At 58.7% G+C, this 18158-nt stretch overlaps 1 protein-coding gene across 1 annotated transcript; it reads right to left on the bottom strand.

Moving 5' to 3' along the window:
* Positions 1–582: 582 nt before the first annotated feature.
* VOLCADRAFT_120994 (uncharacterized protein) lies at positions 583–18134 on the bottom strand (the record flags this gene model as incomplete). Its single annotated transcript, XM_002951737.1, has 20 exons — positions 583–2444; positions 2838–4386; positions 8183–8442; positions 8674–8914; positions 9222–9387; positions 9897–10957; positions 11464–11634; positions 12148–12422; positions 12675–12768; positions 13140–13400; positions 13656–13985; positions 14513–14596; positions 14892–15059; positions 15376–15519; positions 15574–15723; positions 15842–16399; positions 16848–17135; positions 17528–17650; positions 17832–17895; positions 18001–18134. The coding sequence occupies 20 exons, from the start codon at positions 18132–18134 to the stop codon at positions 583–585; spliced, it is 7983 nt and encodes a 2660-aa protein (XP_002951783.1).
* Between the last annotated feature and the right edge of the window lie 24 nt (positions 18135–18158).

The raw sequence follows: 18158 nt of genomic DNA on the forward strand, positions 1-18158 counted from the left end.
GTGAAAGCATATAACCCTACAGAGCTTTAATTAAGCTAAAGAGTCCTAGCTCCAACCATCATGCATGGTTGAAAAAACTCAAAATAGCTCATGGGCTTGAGCAGGGGGCCGTTTGCAACAGATACGCGGCTATGCATCCCTACAGCACACGTAACAGAAACAGACAGACAAACACCCGGAGCGGCCGGGGCTGTGAACACTGCCACCCTGTGTTCGAGCTTTAAAAAGTGCTCGGACATCTAAGGGACAATTTGGCAGGTCTGTGGACACAGCTTGCACGACAAAAGAACTGAGCAGTCAAAAAAAAGAAGTGTTTTGTGTTCCAAATTTAAGCTTGCAGCTGCCTAGGGCTATTGGAGATATTGTTACTACAGTATGCAAGCTTACGAAGAGGTAGGAAAGCCCTGCTACTGCAAAGCTTACAACCAACCCACAATCGGGCCCACATACATAATCCTGCCAGGATCGCCCAACCTGCCCCTAACCTCCGACCCCGCCAGCCCTCTCGTCCCCACGCAACCCGCCTGCGCCAAGCATACCACCGTGTCCACACATGCCTCTCAAGTCGCATACCACACCGTCTCATACCTGCCCGCGCATGCGGGTGCACACCTCCTTGTGACCTGCACGCCAGTGCTGCTGCTGGCAGGCGCGGCAGCAATAGGACACGGAACGGCAGCCACCGCAGGCGCTAAACCCCAAATCAGCCTCGCTGGGCCCATCAAAGTTGGTGCACTGCGGGTTGTTGCAAAAGCGGGGCGGCAACAACACCTTGCCGGCCTCGCCAACCACTTCCTTCCCCTTCCCCTTGCCCACCGACATTGTCATTACCTCGGCCGGCGGCCGCAGCCAGGCACGTTTCGGGCAGCATAATGCAAAGCGCCGCATGTTGGCCAGCGTCGTAATCTGCCTCATGAACTGTCGCCGCTCGTTCCGGCGCAGCTGGCACAGTGCGACTACTATCCCCCTTGCATACTTCTCCAAGCCTCCTCTGCCGGACTTTGCGGCGAGCGTGACAATAATACCCAGCGACGGGGAGCCCCAGATGGTCTTGCTAAAACTGCAGCCACCTAACCCCGCTGTCTTCGTCGGTTTAGCGGCGGTGGCGGCAGTGCCGTGGCTTCGGGAGGCCTGCCCCCGGCGGGCGCACACCTCACATCTGCAAGCGAGCTCGCCACCTTTGCCATCGAAGTACTCCACCGCCTCTTCTGCCTCGCGAAACCGCGCCTGCAGGTCATCAGGCGCCGCCAGCGCTACCGTCAACAGCGCATCAAGAGACAGTTCACAAAACTCCCAATAACAAGGTTCGCATGCTTCGTCGCCACCATCATGTTCGTCATGTTTGCCGTCCTCGCCTTCCTTCTCCTTATGCCGACTCGAGCTGAAGCATCGCAGGCGGCCGGGGCAGCACAACTGCCCAAGCACGTGCTCCAACAGACGGAAAACGCCCATCTCCCGCAGCAGCAGCGCCCGCCAGCCCGTCGGCGAGGACAACTCCGATGGCTTGAGGACGATGGTGGCGCTGCCACTGCCGCAGCTGCAACCGGCTTCATCGAAGACCACATGGTCGGCTCGAGTCCCCAGCGGGCAATCCGTGAATAGAAGTCCAGGCAACAACCGCAATACCTCGCTGGCAATGCGGACAAAGTCACGATCCAACTTCAGGACCTGGAAGGCCTTCAGCGCGCTGTGCACTAGCGCGGGCAGCCAGCTGTGGACCGTGTACGATGCCATCCGCACCCATTGCTGCACCTCAGGCCTCTGGAGGTCTGCCGACTGCTGCTTGGCGGTTTCAGCGGCGGCGGTGACGGTGGGCGCTGCGGCCGCTGCGGTGTCCTCCGGACTTGCGTCCTTCTTCTCGCCACCATCGCCATCACCACCACTGGCATTACGACTCCCGTCGCGTGAGTGACCACCACGATGCCCTTCACCGTCCTCATCCCCACTCTCACCCTCCTCCTGGAGCATCTTCCAAGCTTCCATGCCGTGGAGGGATTGCATGAGGATGCATGCTAGCCGCCGCATCTTACATGAAGATGTGATATATGCGGCCGCCAATTCATTGTTCATTCCCAATCCGAACCGCGTTATCAGTTCCTCAGCCTCGACCACCTGACGAACTAGCAGCTTGCGTAGGGTAACAACGAGAGGGGCCACTTGGTGCGGCGGTCCGAACGAGAGCACGGCCTCAAAGAAGCGACTTGGATGCATCCTGGTGTTCATGTTCACGCTGTCGGGGGAACCTGGACCTGTCGCAGGCGCTGTAAGGCCGAATTGCTCGTAGTCTCGCAGGCTAGCCTGCATGAAGATATGGACAAAGACCGCGCAGGTTCCATCCTGAGGTCCCCTCGAGGCGTGGTAGCGCAGGCAGGCCTCCAGCGCGGGCAAGATGCCGCCGGACAGGGCAGTGAAGAACGCCGGCGGTGGCTGGAGCGGCCGGTCGCCTGCAGTTGAAAGGCGGGACGTGGGGCAGCAAGTCAGGCGGGAAGGCAGACAAGCAACGCTGTGCACATGCCCTTACAACTCTTGCTCCCAAATCGCAAAGGAGGGAGATTCCAGAAATGTATAGTGTCAAGGTAATCGCATCAAAACCGCATTTCCAATTCATGAGCGAGTTTCATTCCACATCACAAGCTCCAAATTGTTTTTGTTTGTTCACACAGTATTGATACCTACATACCTCTCTGGGAAAACATATGTAAACAGCAGCCAAGCAAGGACAACAAATAAAAACATCTCCATAATGTCGCCCGGATCACAGCCTGTCTCTGCACACTTCAGGCCAGCCAACGGCTGCTCTCTTAGCAACCGACGAACATTACCCCTTCCCTCCGCACCTGAAAAGCCACCCTCAACCGGTATCGAAAGCACCGTTTCCAACATCTGGTGTAGGGACGTCGACAGGGACACCCCCAAACACAGGTCTGCAGCGGGTGTCTTCATCTGCAGCACCCGCGCCACTGCCCGCCACCATTCCGCTGTCAGGGCGGACACATGCCCTGTCCTTGCTTCCGCTTCCGTTGCTACATGGGCTGAGCCAGGCTTCGCCACCGGTCCCGCCAGGGGCCCCATAAGTAGGGACTTGGAGGTGGCCAGTGCCCGCACACCCACGTGCCAGACAGCGTCACGTTGAAGGACGAACCTTGCCTCACTCGGGGACTGCCCCGTGGCTGCCGCTCCGCCATCCTCCTTCTCCTCCCGAACAGATGCCGAAGCCACAGATAGCTCAACCATGCGCATGCAAAGCTGATAGGCGGCCCGCGGCCCCACCACACACGACCAGCGAAGACGGTTAGCGGTTCCGCCCGCGGTGGCAGCAGCAGCAGCAGCACCACCACCACCCGGTCCAGCACCCTCAGCACCAGGAGCAGCTGCCGCTACCAGTGAGGACTGCCGAGAGCCTGCCAACGCGAAAGCGGCCTCCAGCACCTGCAGCGCCTCGATGAGGACCTCCTCGTGCAGTTCCAGTACTCCATACCGCTGTGTACCGCTATCGGGACGCATAGACGGTAACATGTCCTCTGGGGACCGTATCGACCCATCACGTGCTCCTAACCACGCCGTCAGCGGCGCACAACTCACAACTGGCATGCTCTCCGCTACCGCTGCAGGCAGCCCATATGTGCCATAATTGCTCCGGTCACTGCCGCTGCTCGGCCCAAAAGCGCCATCACCTGATGCCCCCGAGGCCGTGTCGTCCCTGCCACCACCGTAGCCCGCTGCCGCCAAAGCGGTTACGGCCTGCGCGAGCACGAGGAACTGTAAGCCAGGACCTTGCATGAGCTCGTAGCTGGCTGGGGTGTGCTCTAGGATGCGCGTCATGTTCTCCGGGAGCACTCCTTGTTCTTGTAGCATGGCGCTGGTGCCTCCCTCCACAAGCTGGGCACAGGAATTGATGCACCCGAAAGCCTGCCGTGTGGGTGCGATATTAGCAATTGTGGAATGCGGACACTTGCCCATGAGGAGAACAACTCCTCGCGCGAAGTGCTCAATGGCCTGTGTCTCTCGCAGCTCCAAGCGTAGCAGGTCGCAGAAACGGCGTCTGGTGGGGTTCGTGGGGTTCGTGGCGTCGAAAGCGGCAAACCTCGCGCAGGTGTTCAACAGCTCGCCCATGGAGTCAAGCGTTTCGGTGTGGACCACGTCGACGCTGTGCTCCTGCTGCATGATCTTATCCGCGTAAGCAGATACGAGCCGGCAATAGCAGCGCAGAGTGCCCATACGTAGTAGCTTGATCGCCAGCTGCTCGGCGGTCAAGGAGACTGCCAGCGACGGGCAGGTGCCTCCAATACGAACGCAATCAAACAGCAATTTGCCCAGCAGGCTAACAGTGTGGCTGAATTCCGCATATTCCTTGTTTTCCAAATCCCTGAGCAGGAACCCATAGAGCTGCAGGATGGGAGTCAGCAATTTGCTGGGGACTAGCGCGGCCACGTTGTTTTCGTCGTATATGCGGGTTACCCATGGACAGATGGCCTTTGCAAGTCGCAACCGATGGTCCAAACATGGCCGCCTTCCGGCTTTATAGGACGACAAGATAGGTATCACAGCTCCAGCCAAGACGCCCAAGTTGCGTTCATATTCCTGCGCAAACCATCAGCTTTCAGTCTTCAGGAAGCCCCAAGACAGCTTGGCTTTTCATGCCTGCCTTCGGAATATTTCCTCTTGGTGAACTCATCCGAAAGATTGTAGTCCAGACAGCTGATGAATGCAGCTCATGTGCGCAAGTCGAGCTTTCTCATAAGATTGCAGGGATTCATGAAGGTACCTGACGGAGGTTGTGGGAACTAACACTCAGTGCAACGCCGCTTTGGTTTAATATGCGATTGTTAAAGTAGGCCCCAAACGGTCGAGTGCAGCGTCCCTAGGAACGCCTCTTGCACAGCCATCGCCTAAAGCACGCCCTCATTCGGATAGGGCCCCTGTAACAAAGCAAAGGCGTAACCCGGGATGCTCAGATGGGCCTTGCGTCGTTACATTGCCCCCCGCTCAGCAATGGACGTCCTCGGCCATTATATCGAGCATAGGAGCCATCCCACTTCACGCTTTCTGCGTTAGTTTATCCTTTACACCATAGTAAAGCTGTTGGCGATACCTGCTTGTTGTCAGAATGGAATCACCGACCCGAAGATTACATCGGAAGACGTGCGGCCCCGTCTGGATACCATTGCAACAAAGTAAAGGCCTAACCCGGGATGCTCAGATGAGCCTTGCGTCGTTACAGCCCCCGAAAACCGGCAACCGTTTTCGGACAATCTTTGCCAAAACAGGTTGACTTGCTCATTTCTTTATGGAAAAATGAAGGCCGCAGCTCTGCCGTCCAATCTGGCTATGAAATTCTGAACCAGAGCACATGCGCGTCACAACCTCGAGAACCGGAGATGCTGGCGATGCCCCGCTGCCGAGAATCCTGCTCCACCTATTTTTTTTGTTGTTCATGCGTTATCAATATTGCGAATTAAGCTCTACTTGGCTTCCAGGGCCGTGGTGTAGGCCATGACAATGGGATAGTGCTCTGATTCAAAATTTTCACAGTCAACATGGACGGCAGAGCTGCGGCCTTCACTTTGCCATAAAGAGATGAACAAGTAAGCCTGTTTTGGGCAAGCCCGTTGGGGGCGCATGCGTCGGCTTAGCGTACCGTAGTGACAGGAAATGTTCGTGATTTTATTGTTCGAGACACCCTCAAAATTACACCCGAAATTATTGGTGAAACTGTTGAATTCGTGAGAAGCCAACGCAATCGAAGCAACGGTGCCTGCAATATTCGTTAAAGGGTGCGACTCAGAACGCCGATTGACGCAAAAGCTGGCCAATGCATGCACGGTTATTTAGGAGCGGCAAAACCAGCTCTATCCGTAGCTGGGGCGCCGCGAGCAAGTGTGAAGAGTCCGCAATGAAGGAGGCTTTGTTGCTTAGGCCGCTTGGCCCTCGGATCCATGTCCGTTCAATTACTATGGATGTATATGGGGCCAGAAAAGTGGAATTCGACGAGTAATTACTGTGTTGAAGGCATTATACGATTTGGCTCCGGAGCACACATATATTCGTGACGACCATCGCCTGGAACAGCTTGTAATTTATATGTGACATAATTTCGTGATGCCGTCACGAAATTAAAATCACGAACATTTCCTGTCACTACGGTACGAAGCCGTTGGCCAGATCCACAAACGCTGAAACTTTGTCTGCTGGGCAAAGCAAACATGGCCATATTATTCTAATCATGCGAAGATTGTCCGAAAATGGTTGCCGGTTCTCGGGGGCCCTATCCGAATGAGGGCGTGCTTCAGGCGAAACTGCCCGCACAACACTGTGGGCCTTATTCAAGAAGAACTCGGCCAGGCCGTACTAACTTAACTGGACACAAATCCTCAGTTATTACGCTCATAATGGTGAGGCTCAGATGTGAGCCCTCAGACCTCCTCATTGTACACCGGTAAACGGCAAACAACCTTCTTTGCATCGTTGACATACAGGATAGGGTGGTTGTAAGGCACGTGTTCCCAACGATAAACCGTCTGACCGTACGACGTGACCCCGCATATCACAATGTTTATCCCGCGTTCAGCGAATCGCAAGCTTATGCAGTTTAGGCTTTGCTGTTGGGCATTGGCGGCTAACAGAGCACGTTAGGGATGGCGTTGTATACCTAGGGAGGCGCGAGTATGCCCCTGCTGCGGCGCCGATAGCCATATCAAGGATGAGAAGCACATTTTGCTGGACTGTACGGTGTACGACCAAATCAGATCTGATATGGAATACCCACGCTTCGAGCATATGAAGGACGCTATGGAGTGGGAACCTGAACGCTTGGCATGTACATGGTCCCACCGCAACCTTATCGTTCCCTTTGGTCGTTAGTCTCCCCCCTATTACTTGCTTTGTCTGGAGTGCGAGGTATGATGGTGCTTATATCGGCGATCTGGCAGCGCTTGAGCCCTCGGCTCGTATTAGGTCGGTTTGCAGGTGCGGGGTACGCACCTCCACGACCATGTAACGCACATATATACAGATGGCAGGCGGCTGGCAGAGGTTAATGCCTGATTTTGCTCCCGGAGTGTCCGGGTTCAAACTCGGCTGCCCACTCCTCCGGAGTGTGAGTGTTGAATTGGGGGAGGACCCCCATCTTAAGGGACGGTGTTGCACGTGATACTATCAATTTGCGAGGTGACCGGGAACTGTGCCTGTTTGCTGAACCCAACGAATACATACTGAAGTCGGTCAAGGTTCCACTCGGCAAACGGGCAAAGATGTCGGCACCAAGCAAGTGGCGAAGCTCTCGGAAACGCCGAGCACATCGAGACTGTAATCACCAAGGCAACTCACACATGGGTGTTTAGGCCACATATCGGTGCGCGTGCAGCACTGACACATAGCCCGATTGAGCCCCGCCCCGGGTACGCACTGTGCATTACATGTGCGTTTTTATCTGTACACCTTCCCCTACCAGACTTTGGACGTGCCAAAGTTAGTACTCGCACAAATGGTACCCACAAACACCCAACACTCCCAACGGACTTAGCTGTCCTCCTAAGAGCGTCACAGCGGCATGCGAGACCTGCTGATGTTGCGCGCGTGTACTTATGGGCTTTTATGGCAAGAGGCAGCAGTGGGCCGAGCGAATGGTAGGCCCAGACAGATGGCGCACTTTGAAATCTGTTGTCGATTCAAACTGGCTTCCATGCAAACCGCCTTTGACAGCCTGGCAGCTGTCCCGGCAAACCTACTAAGTCTGAAACGCGCCGATTTCTGCTTTCTGTATCCATTACATTATCAGTATATATGTACATGCGCGTTGTGCGTCAACTCACTCGCTTATACGCTCACTTATATATATGAACCTAGGGAATTGTCGCCAGCCCCGCTTGACCCACAGCCCGGGTGCTCTTCGCACCGCACATCATCGGGCCACCGCTTTGCCAAGTAAAACTGTAAATCAGCACCACTATATTTGCCACCATCACCATCACAACCCTCCACAAAAAACCTCTCTCCACCCATCCACCGCCACCAAGGCACGCCACTCTCTATCCAGCACACCGCCCTCTCTTCCCCCACCACACACACCCTACCTCGCCCTTTTTTCCCCTCTGCCCCGTACAACACCACTCCCCGCGCTCTCCCTCCCTTTCCCCCCTCCCCGCTCCTCACCCTTTTTGCCCTTTTTGTTCCCTGCCGTTACCGCAGCCGCAGCTGTGGCCGCCGCTTGCTCCCGTAGTCGTGGCCACAGCCGCAGCAGCACTGGCTGTTGAGTCTTGGGCAGCCAAGCCGCCACCTCCCGCTGCAGCAACTCCGGCTGGGACCGCCAGGCGGCCGCCAGCGACCTCCGGCTGTCCACCCGGGCCCTCACCAGCGCCCCCACCAGCTCCCCCACACGAGCCACACCTCGCAACTCGGGACGCAGCAGCATGGCGGGAGATGCCGCCAGATGGGGGCGAACTTCTGAGGTGGGAGGGAGGTAGCCGGTGGGAGGGGTTGAACTGGGGTGAGGTTCTGGGAGGAAGTGGAAACCACTATGGTAGGCCGCAGTGCAGCAGAAATTTCACCGCCGCCATCAGAGAAACAAGGGGCCACGGGGGAAAACAACCGCTCCAGCCTGTGCTACTACTTACTCCCTACCCTCATCGCCTCTTCTTCCCTAAGGACACCTTCCTAAAAAGCATCAAAAAGCACCTGTCATGGCTGGCAGCACTCGCCCCTCCAGCAAGGCTGCAGCGAACCCAGCAGCCCGCTCCGACGCGTCAGGGTGCGGGGCCGCCACCGGCGGCAGCGCCCAGCCGTGCATGCCGTACCGCGCCTCCCGCCACGCCAGCACCGCATCGACCGGCGGACCGCGGTACGACGGCGGTGGATCGGTCAGCGGCGTCGCTGACAGCGCGCACAGCGGCGTGCCGCTCTCCGCGAGCCACTCGGGCTGCCAACACGATGAGGAGGACACAGCGGGCGGAGCAGGAGTTGGGCGGGTGGGAGGTAGCCGTGCAGGCTGTTAACAACACGTAGGACGCACGGAGCGGTAACACATCACGTATGACAATATCGCAGATGGCTACAGCAACCCCACGTCAACATCATACAACGCGCTACCATCTATTAACATGAACATAAACGCAAACTCGCAAAAAGCCAAAGCATCTTCGGTTCTTGTCGCCACCACGCACCCGCGGAGCAGCTCTCACACACCTACAGCCGCCGGTGGGCGGCAGACTGCACCGGGCTCTCACCTCAATTGCCGTAAGGCCCGTCATGTACGACCGCTTTTCCGTACGCAGCAGCTGCATGTACACCAGCAACTCCGGGACATCCCCGTGCAGTGCGGAGCGCGGGTGCAGGAACACGTGCTCATCCGCCAGGCAGGCGGGCTGGTAACGTACGGCATGATGCTTTCGCCTGTTGCGGTACGGAAACAGGGTGAGGAGAGGACGGGTGACCGGGGGACGCAGGCGGGTTGAGTAAAGTGACACAGGCGCCTCGATCCTGTACACATGTATGTATGTATGTATGTATGTATGTATGTATGTATGTATGTATGTATGTATGTATGTATGTATGTATGTATGTATGTATGTATGTATGTATGTGTTCGACACAGGGGGCGGCCAGGGGTGAGAAGTCGCCTCCTCCTCATTCCCCAAGTGCCAAACCCACTCTCCCCCGTTCCCTTTCCCCCCTGTGTGTGGGCCTCATCCGGGCGGCATGCAATACACACGCGACCCCCCTGCAACACCCTTCCACGAGACCCCCCCCCTCACACACGCAACACCTTCAGAGGCCCCGTTCCTCCTCGCTTGTACCTCACGTGGTCGCACATGTTCATGACGGCACGAGCGCTCTCTCCCTCTCTTCCCCCCTCAAACACACGATGCCTCCCCACCTCACACACTCACACCCACCCACACCTGCTCTCCCCAAGCTGCGCCAAGTACTCCGAGGAGCGAACCCTCCGCGCCACCTGGTCAGCCCAACCAGCCGCAAGAGCTCGACGAAGCACCGCAGCGATGCCCTCGGGCAGGACCGCAGCCACACTGCCGCCAGCCGCCGCAGGAGAACCGCCGCCGCCGCCACCGTGGGCGGCGGCGGCGCCTGGCAGGGCAAGCGCCGCCGCCAGCTCCTTTGCCGCCGCCGCCAGCTCCTCGGAGAGCGTACTGCCGCCTGCTGCCGACGGAGCCGCCGTCGCCGTCAAAGGAGTTGCGCCGACTTGCTGCATCGCTAGCACACGCAGCAGCTGGCGGTGCAGGTCGGCAGCTTCACGGAGGTTCCTGGCGTGAAGAAAGTGCGCCGATGCGAAGTCTTCGCTTTCGCCGCTCGCTTCGAACGCAACGAGCGCTGCCACCGCTGACAACGCATCGGATTGGGCATGACGGAAACGAGCCTGCATGGCTGCGGCGTGCTGGCGGCGCCGCCGCGCAGCCTCGCGTGCCGCCGCCGCTGCTTCACTGGCAGGCCCCGGGCCCGCACCCCCTGATCGGCGGCGGCCGCCGGGACCATCCCCCTCGTCTTCATCGTCCTCCTCCCCGCCGTCACAGTTGCCCTCACCGTCATCGTCATTCCGCTCCTCGTCCTCTTCTTCACCGTCGCCGCCGTCACCTTTCCGTTTCCGTACTACTGTACTATCCTGCCGCTTCCCGTTGGATTCAGGAACCGCTTGTTTCTTTCGCCGTTTAGCGCCGTTAGGCCCCTTCCTGCCGGCGGCGGCGGCGTCGCCGTCGCCCCCGCCGTTAAACCTCACGTCACCGTCAGCGTTGGCGGAAGGGTCGGTCGACGCCGGCGCGCCCACCGTGTCTATGTGCACGAAAGGACTCTCGATGCTGATCGCCGCCGCCAGCGCGACAGCGTACGGCAACGCGCGGCCGGCCCGCCGGGCGACCTTCTCGGGAACCGACAGCGCGCCGCCGGTGCCGTACCTGTCGTCCCCATCGGCGGTCACTCCGCCGACGGCCTTCTTGTGCCAGTTCAAAACCTGAAGCTCGTCCAAACGAGGCGGGCACAACCACAGCCAGAGGCAGCCACCGCCACAAGACATTCATTACATGTGGAGAATAAACAGCTAGAGAGGTAGAGAACGAGGCGGAGAAAGAAACTGGTACAGAGCGAAGGCGGCAGAGAGGGGGGAGAGAGAGAGAGAGAGAGAGAAAGAGAGAGAGAGAGAGAGAGAGAGGAAGAAGCCTTAGGGTAGCAACACGATTGGAAACGCGCCTGGAGAGGACAGAGAAGCGCTGACAGTACTACTCGCTGAGAGCGACGGAGGCGGTGAGAAAGCAAGTGCTTCTGCAGGGGCCCTCTACCTCAACTAGGCCAGCTCAAGCAGAAAACAACCCCAAAGCCCAGCCTGCAATTCACCCGGACACAACCACACATAACCAAGCACACAGTCATCTCCGTAGCCAACGTTCCTTTCTGTGAGACAGGTCTCCCTCCCTCCCTCCAAAACACGGTCCCCCCCTCCTTGCCCCCCTCCTCACCCACCTCCAGCAGCATCCTGGCGTGTCGGGGGCTGATGGGGAAGGCCGCCATCGCCCTGCCGATATCTGTCAGCTGACCATCTCCCGGACTCAGCGCACATAAGGCCTCCAGACAGCGGTGCGCGGCTCGCAGGGCCTCGGGATCAGGGGGGGTGGGGAAGGGGAAGTTGTGGACCTGCGGGTTGGGGCCGGGGGTTTGGGCCGGGGAGGGGGTGGGGGGTAAGAGGAGGAGGGGAAGAGAGAGAGAGAGAGAGAGAGAGGAGAGGCCGAATGATCATAGGTCCCATGTATAGGTGTATGTATGTTTGTATGTATGGGTTTAGCATGGCATGGCTGGAGGGGGAAGAGGCACGTGGTTTAACCCCGCTACCGCTACCGCTACCGCTACCCTGACGCACGAACTGCTCCACAACCGACTCATACTACACTTGCAACGTTCCCCCCTTCACAAACCCAAGGCTCGCGAAACCGTACCCGCCATATTCCCGTGCCCCGTCCCTCAAACAGGCGACCCTCCAGTCCCCCAAACACCGTCATCATGATTCATGACGATGTACTGATGACGATAATGATCACTATGATGATGACGATAGTGAGCATGATGATGATGATATTGATGATGATGATGATGATTGTCATCATTATCTATCGCCGAAAACACACGCCCCAACACCAGACACGCCCACACCTTATCGACGCCCATGCTCTTCATCACCAGCACCACCCCCTCCAGGCTCGTGTTGACAATCTCGGGCGGAGAGTGTTCCGGAAACGTGTCGTTGAAATGAGCGGAGCTGTACAGGCGGTAGGTGTGGCCCGGGCAGGTTCGCCCCGCCCGCCCCGCCCGCTGAGCGGCTGAGGCCTTGCTGATCCAATGCACCTCGTACCGGGCCACCTGCCCGCCAGAGGAGTCCTCGAGAAGCTTCTGCTTGCTGCGGCCGGCGTCTACCACGTACCGGATGCCTGGGTGCAGTGGCAAGCCACGTCACGATAAAGACAAAGATTTTGTAAGTTTTCGGTGTCGTACTCGGGGCCGTACATAAGTCGTACATATTGAGATGTAGGGAGTCGTGTACTTATGGAATTGGGGAAGGGAAAGGTTTGGAGGAGGCGCCACATACATGCCAAACGGCACGGCACACGTCACTGTACGGGCAATGCAGTCCCCCATGGGATCCGTACACAGTCGTACCAAATATGTTGACCGGTGCTTACCGGGTATGGTTAGGGAGGTCTCCGCGACGTTGGTGGCGACAATGATGAGGCGATGGCCTTGGGGATGCGGAGCAAACACCTTGGCCTGACGAGCCTGTGCGTGTGTGCGTGTGTGTGTGTGGGGGGGGGGGGATGGTTTTTTGCAAGAAACAAAGAAACAAATGCCCACGTCCGAAAAGAGAGCGTGTTTTGGGGGAGAGGGGAGCATGGTCGTATGCGTATACGTAGGTAGGTGTGAAGATGTGCAGGCGTGGTTTAGAAGAGATCACGATGGCCTTTACTTAGGGTTTTTTGAGGTTTGCTGTGTGGGAGGATTACAGATGACGATGATGTCAAACCAGAAAGAGGTTCGTACTTGTCGTACGCAGGACGCTCTCAAAACCTTTCCCTCCCTCCCTCCCACCCCGCCAACATGGCAACAACCCCAGGAGGCAGACTGTCGTCGTACACTGCCCTGTGCCGTACCTGCGGCAGCATGGCGTACAACGGCAGTACATACACGGGCGCGGAACCCCCCTGCGGGCCGTCCCGCCCCGCGGCACCACCGCCGCCACTGCCACCACCGCCGGCGGCGGCAGCTGACGGCGCCGCCAGCGACTTGCCGTACTCTTCCTCGAACCGTCGCTCCGCTGCGGCAATCTCCTCGGGTGTGAACTGGTCGCCGCCCAACACCTGCACCTCCTCCTCGTCCTCCTCCTCGCCCTCCTCGCCCCCCCCGTTGAGCTCCTGTGAAGGGGAGCACACGTCCACACGCACACGTTCTAACAAGGAGGGAAAAAGACAGCCTCTGGCGCTGACTTGACCCCAAAGTCAAGCGAACTGCGACTGAGAATAAGCTAGATAAGCTAACGTTCGGATAAGAAAACGAACTAATGAAAATGCGAAATCTCTGAGACGGCGAGCACTGACTAATAATCCCAATCCGCCTCACCAATGAGGGGGTTGGGGGACTCTCTGCTTCAACAGGTCAACTCAACTCACCCCGTAATCATCGACATCGTCGTCGCCGCCGCCGCCTCGTCGCCGCCGCTCCGCGGCATCCCCCGCCACCTCCGCCGCGTCGCCGCCGCCGCCATACTGCTCTGGCGCCGCTGCCGCCAGATCCCCATCCTCCTCCCGATCTCCGTCCCCATCCGCATCCTCGTTGCCGCCTCCGCCTCCGCCTCCACCTGCGGCGGCTGCCGCCGCCGCCCTGCGACCCCGCGCCGAATAGTGCGCGTTCAACCTCTTGCACAGCTGCTCCACCTCCCTCTGACCGGTGAGGAAAACCAGAATGCCACCTGGGGGGAGCTCCGCATGGATACGTGTGACCTGCCGGTAGTTGTGACGGTTGTTAGTTACCGTACCTCACCATCGCGGCGGTAACGCGGTAAGCGCGTTTTCAAGTGCGAGGTATGTAACTCGCTTACACACAGGAAAATGCAACAAAACAGGTTCACCCACAGGTTCCCCACGCTTCCTGACATGAATCATGTGATAAGAAGGTAAAAAGGCGAGGGTGAAAGAGGTGCAGTTGCACGCACGTTTTTGCGTTTGTCCGATTGCTTGCTCCAGCTCCCTGAACTCCCGAACCCTCTCTCAACTCCTCCTGTCTTCTTTTTCCCCCTCCCCGTCCCCCCAATCATGGCCACGTCGCCGCCAAGACTACTAGTACTACTGCTACTGCTACTCCTCAAAGAGTCATCACTGGTCAGTACATATATAACTATTCCTGAAATGCAGCATCATTTGCCTTCTCCGGGACTATCCGTCTATCTATCTATGGTACATGCTTCACTCGCCAGTGGTTCGTCTTACCCCCACCAGTACCCGCCATCCAAATCCATTACAGACCGTACCTTCCGAAAAGCCGCCGACACGTAGTCCCCCATTGCCGTACGGCGGCTGAAATGTACGGTCACAGGGTACTGCCGAGCAGGCACCTGCAGCAGCGTCGGAGGCGGCAACGGCGTATGCAGCAACATCATGTAAATACCACTTGCTTGCACCATCTTACTCTCGCTCGCACAGGAGCATGAATAGCGGGGGGGAATAGTACGGCAGTACGGACAGCGCCACGTGGCGTCCTGCGTTATGCATTGGTTACGCTTTGCGCCGCAATGCGTTACGCTTTTGTGCCATGGAATGTGACCACGGATGGGTCACACATTTGATGGCCCCGTCGTGTTATATAGCTCATATGTGACCCACGGGTCGCTAGCAATCTACTCAACCCACATTAATGACGGGTGGCGGCATGGCGAAGAGGCGCTTGTTGTCCGTGAAGTCCGAGGTACGCAGAGTGGCGCTCATGATGACAAGCTTGAGCGGGTACACGACCTGACCCGTGGGTCGCTCGCCACGGGCCAGCGCCTCTTGCCGCTCCCGCCACATGCGGCGGCGCAACTGTACGATGCGTGACAGCATGCCTGTTGTGTGCCGTGCCGTAAAAAGAACATCAGACCCCCGGGTAAATACACTCTCTTCTCTCACGGTGGCGATGTGAAAGGTGTTGCTGAATGCGTAATGCCGTACGAAGTGGCTGAAGTGGCTGAAGTGGCTAACATGGCCAGGCCGCCACTGCCTGGCTTGCGTAGCCCCGCCCGCATCGAGCACCAAAAGTCCGTCTCCTTCGCACACTGGCAATTCCTTCGCACACTGGCAATTCGCCAGGTCCCGTCCACGGCTCAAATCATTCACACCCAAGGACGCACAAACTTACAGACGCACACGAGGCCAGTTGCTCACCCAGCAATAGGTCCGTGTTGAGCGCCCTCTCGTGCGCTTCATCCACCACTATGGCGCTGTAGCCGCGTAGGAGAAAGTCAAGTTGAAGCTCCCGAAGCAAAATGCCGTCGGTCATGAACTTGAGCCGCGTGGCGGCGCCCACGGCACGGTCGTACCGCACCTGATAACCCACCATTTCCCCGATGCCGCATCCAAGCTCCTCCGCCACGCGTTGTGCCGTACTAACTGCTGCCACGCGGCGCGGCTGCGTGATGCCGACAGCCCCAGCCTTCTCGGGGAAGTCACGGCAGCCGTACCCAGCTTCAAGAAGGAATTGGGGTACCTGCGGTGCGGCCGTACAAGACCATACACGTCCTTACGTGCCGTACATGCCCGTGCTTGGTTCTAAGTCATTGTGCAGGCGTGTGTTGTAGGAACGCCTTAGGGTTTAGCTGCCGCACCTGCGTGGTCTTGCCGCATCCCGTCTCCCCCGCCAGTACGACAACGTCGTGCGCCGCCACCGCCTCCATGATATCAGCCTCCATGCCGCTAATGGGGAGCTCCAGCCGCGCCGCCGCCAGCGCTGCCGGCCGCGACACGTGAACCACTCGGTGCGGAAACTGCGATGCCGCCGCCGCCGCGGCGGCGGCCTGCCGCCGCGCCGCCGCCACCTCCGGATCACGCAGCTGCTCGTCTTGCACGACAGGTACGACACCTCCGAGCTCCTGTGCGCGGATGCGCTTCGCTTCAAGCCGAGCCGCCAGGAGTGCCGCCCGTCCGGCGGCAGCGGGGTCCGCGGCATCGCTGCCGCCACCGTTGCCGCCATCCTGGCGTCGCTTTTTTGCCGCCGGCCCGCGCTTTCCCTGGGGCTCCCGCTCCTCCTCCCCCTCTTCCCTGTCGCCCTCACTAGAATCATTGTCATCGCTCTTTACATCGCCGCTGGGCCCTTGCCGTACCGCCGCCGCATGTACGGCAGATGCCGCTGCCGGCGGCTTCCGCTGTTCTGATGCTCCACGGCCCTGCGCGGGGTGCTCCCATGCGTCTACTAAGTTGCCCAGATGCCTTTTCGTAACTCTCGCCCCACCGCCCTCCGACCCGCCAACGCGCTGTGCGCCTAAACCTTCCTCCAACCTAGCACGCCCCAGAGATTTACGTCGATGCGGAAACGGCGAAGAAAATCTCTGGGGCGCGCTAGGACATTTTCCACATCGAAAAACGATATGGGTCAAAAACGTTCTCTTCGTCCTCTTCATTGAAGCGACGTCGTCGTCTTCGTTAGCGACAATGCCGAGGGCTCCCAGCTGCTGCATTCCTCGCTCTTCGCAACACACTATGTCACCAACCTCCCTGTCCCTGTGTCCTCCTTCTTGCATCTCGCTTCTCGCCTCGCTCATGTCCGTAACCCCCCTTTCCCCCCTTCCCCTTTCCCTCGCCACACACGCACACACGCACCCATGCTGCTCTCACCTCCTCCTCATCCTCCTCGTCCTCCTCGTCACTGTCACTGCTCGCCCCAGCAACCGCTCCTTTCACCGTGCGCTGCCGCAGCAGCTCGCTCACTCCTCCTCCTCCTCCTCCACCCCCGGTGGCCCCCAGCACCTCCGCCAGCTGCTCCCCCTCCAGCCCAGCCCTCTGCAGCTGCAGCTCCCTCCGCAGCCGCTGCTTCTTGGTCTCTCGGTGCCCGCGCTGGTGCAGCGGCCGCATGAGCGCCAAAGCAGTGTCGCTGGCGGCGTGGGTGTGCAGCTGGGCCAAGACCTGAAGAGGGGCAGGACGGCGGCGGCGAGTGGGGAGGGGGGAGTAGGTGGGGAGCTGTCACCCCGGGCGGGACGTAGTCGCAGTCGCATAGGGGGGAATGACAGAAAGCAAGTATATGTACGCGCCAGGAATGCCACGTGGCGAATATTCTGTGTGCGTGTGCGTGCGTGTTTTGGTGTGTGCGTGATGTGGTGTCATGTGATGTGGGTCTTCACGTGAGCTTGCATTGGTGGAGGTGAGGGCCCTCAAAGGATGCTGCCGGTCGGTGGTAGGGATTCGGGGCCGTGTGGGGTGGACAGTGCCGGGGAACGAGGGGGAGTCGAGGGGGTCTGGGCACATGCTGGACGCAAGGCTCTCTGGCGCACCCACCCACCACACCCACCCACCCACACCTGCGCCAGGTTCTCCCGACGCTCCTTCTTCTGTTGGATCTGCTTCAGTTTGCGCAGTTGAGACTTACTGAGCTCCTGCGTGGCGGATGGTGCCTGCCGGCCGCTGCCATTTGCAGCGCCGCCCTGACGTGGGGTGGCGGTACAGGGTGTGTGTGTGTGTGTGCATGGGGAGGGTGGGACGGGGGGGTGAGGTTAGGGGGACAGGGGTTGCATTGCGGCGGCTTCGCGAGGACTGTGAGGCCTTGGAGGAGGCGGAGCCTTGTCCTGTAGTACAACGCTAGGTGCGCGAAACCGAGTTGCGTACCTGCTTTGCGCCTTTCGCTTTGGAGCTTTGAGCGACGATCAGCTGAGATGGGTCGATGCCCGACCTGCGGAGGCAGTTATCGGAAATGGGTCAAGCCTTGGTCACGGCCGCCGGCTCATGGCGCCACGGGAGCCTCGCTGTTTATGTATGTTCAATTTTCTTGACCTACTCCTCATACTGTTGCTTGAGCTCATCTGAAAGCAAGTCCAGACCGCTCGCCTGACCCGAAGTTGAGCCGCCGGCTTTGCTACGAAGGCTTTGCACATGCTTGTTCTTCTGTTGTCGTTTACTCGTTTTTGTCATTTCTCAAGGTTGTTGTGTAATCTA

The sequence above is a fragment of the Volvox carteri genome (genome assembly GCF_000143455.1).
Source record: "Volvox carteri f. nagariensis unplaced genomic scaffold VOLCAscaffold_25, whole genome shotgun sequence".
Lineage (NCBI taxonomy): Eukaryota > Viridiplantae > Chlorophyta > Chlorophyceae > Chlamydomonadales > Volvocaceae > Volvox > Volvox carteri.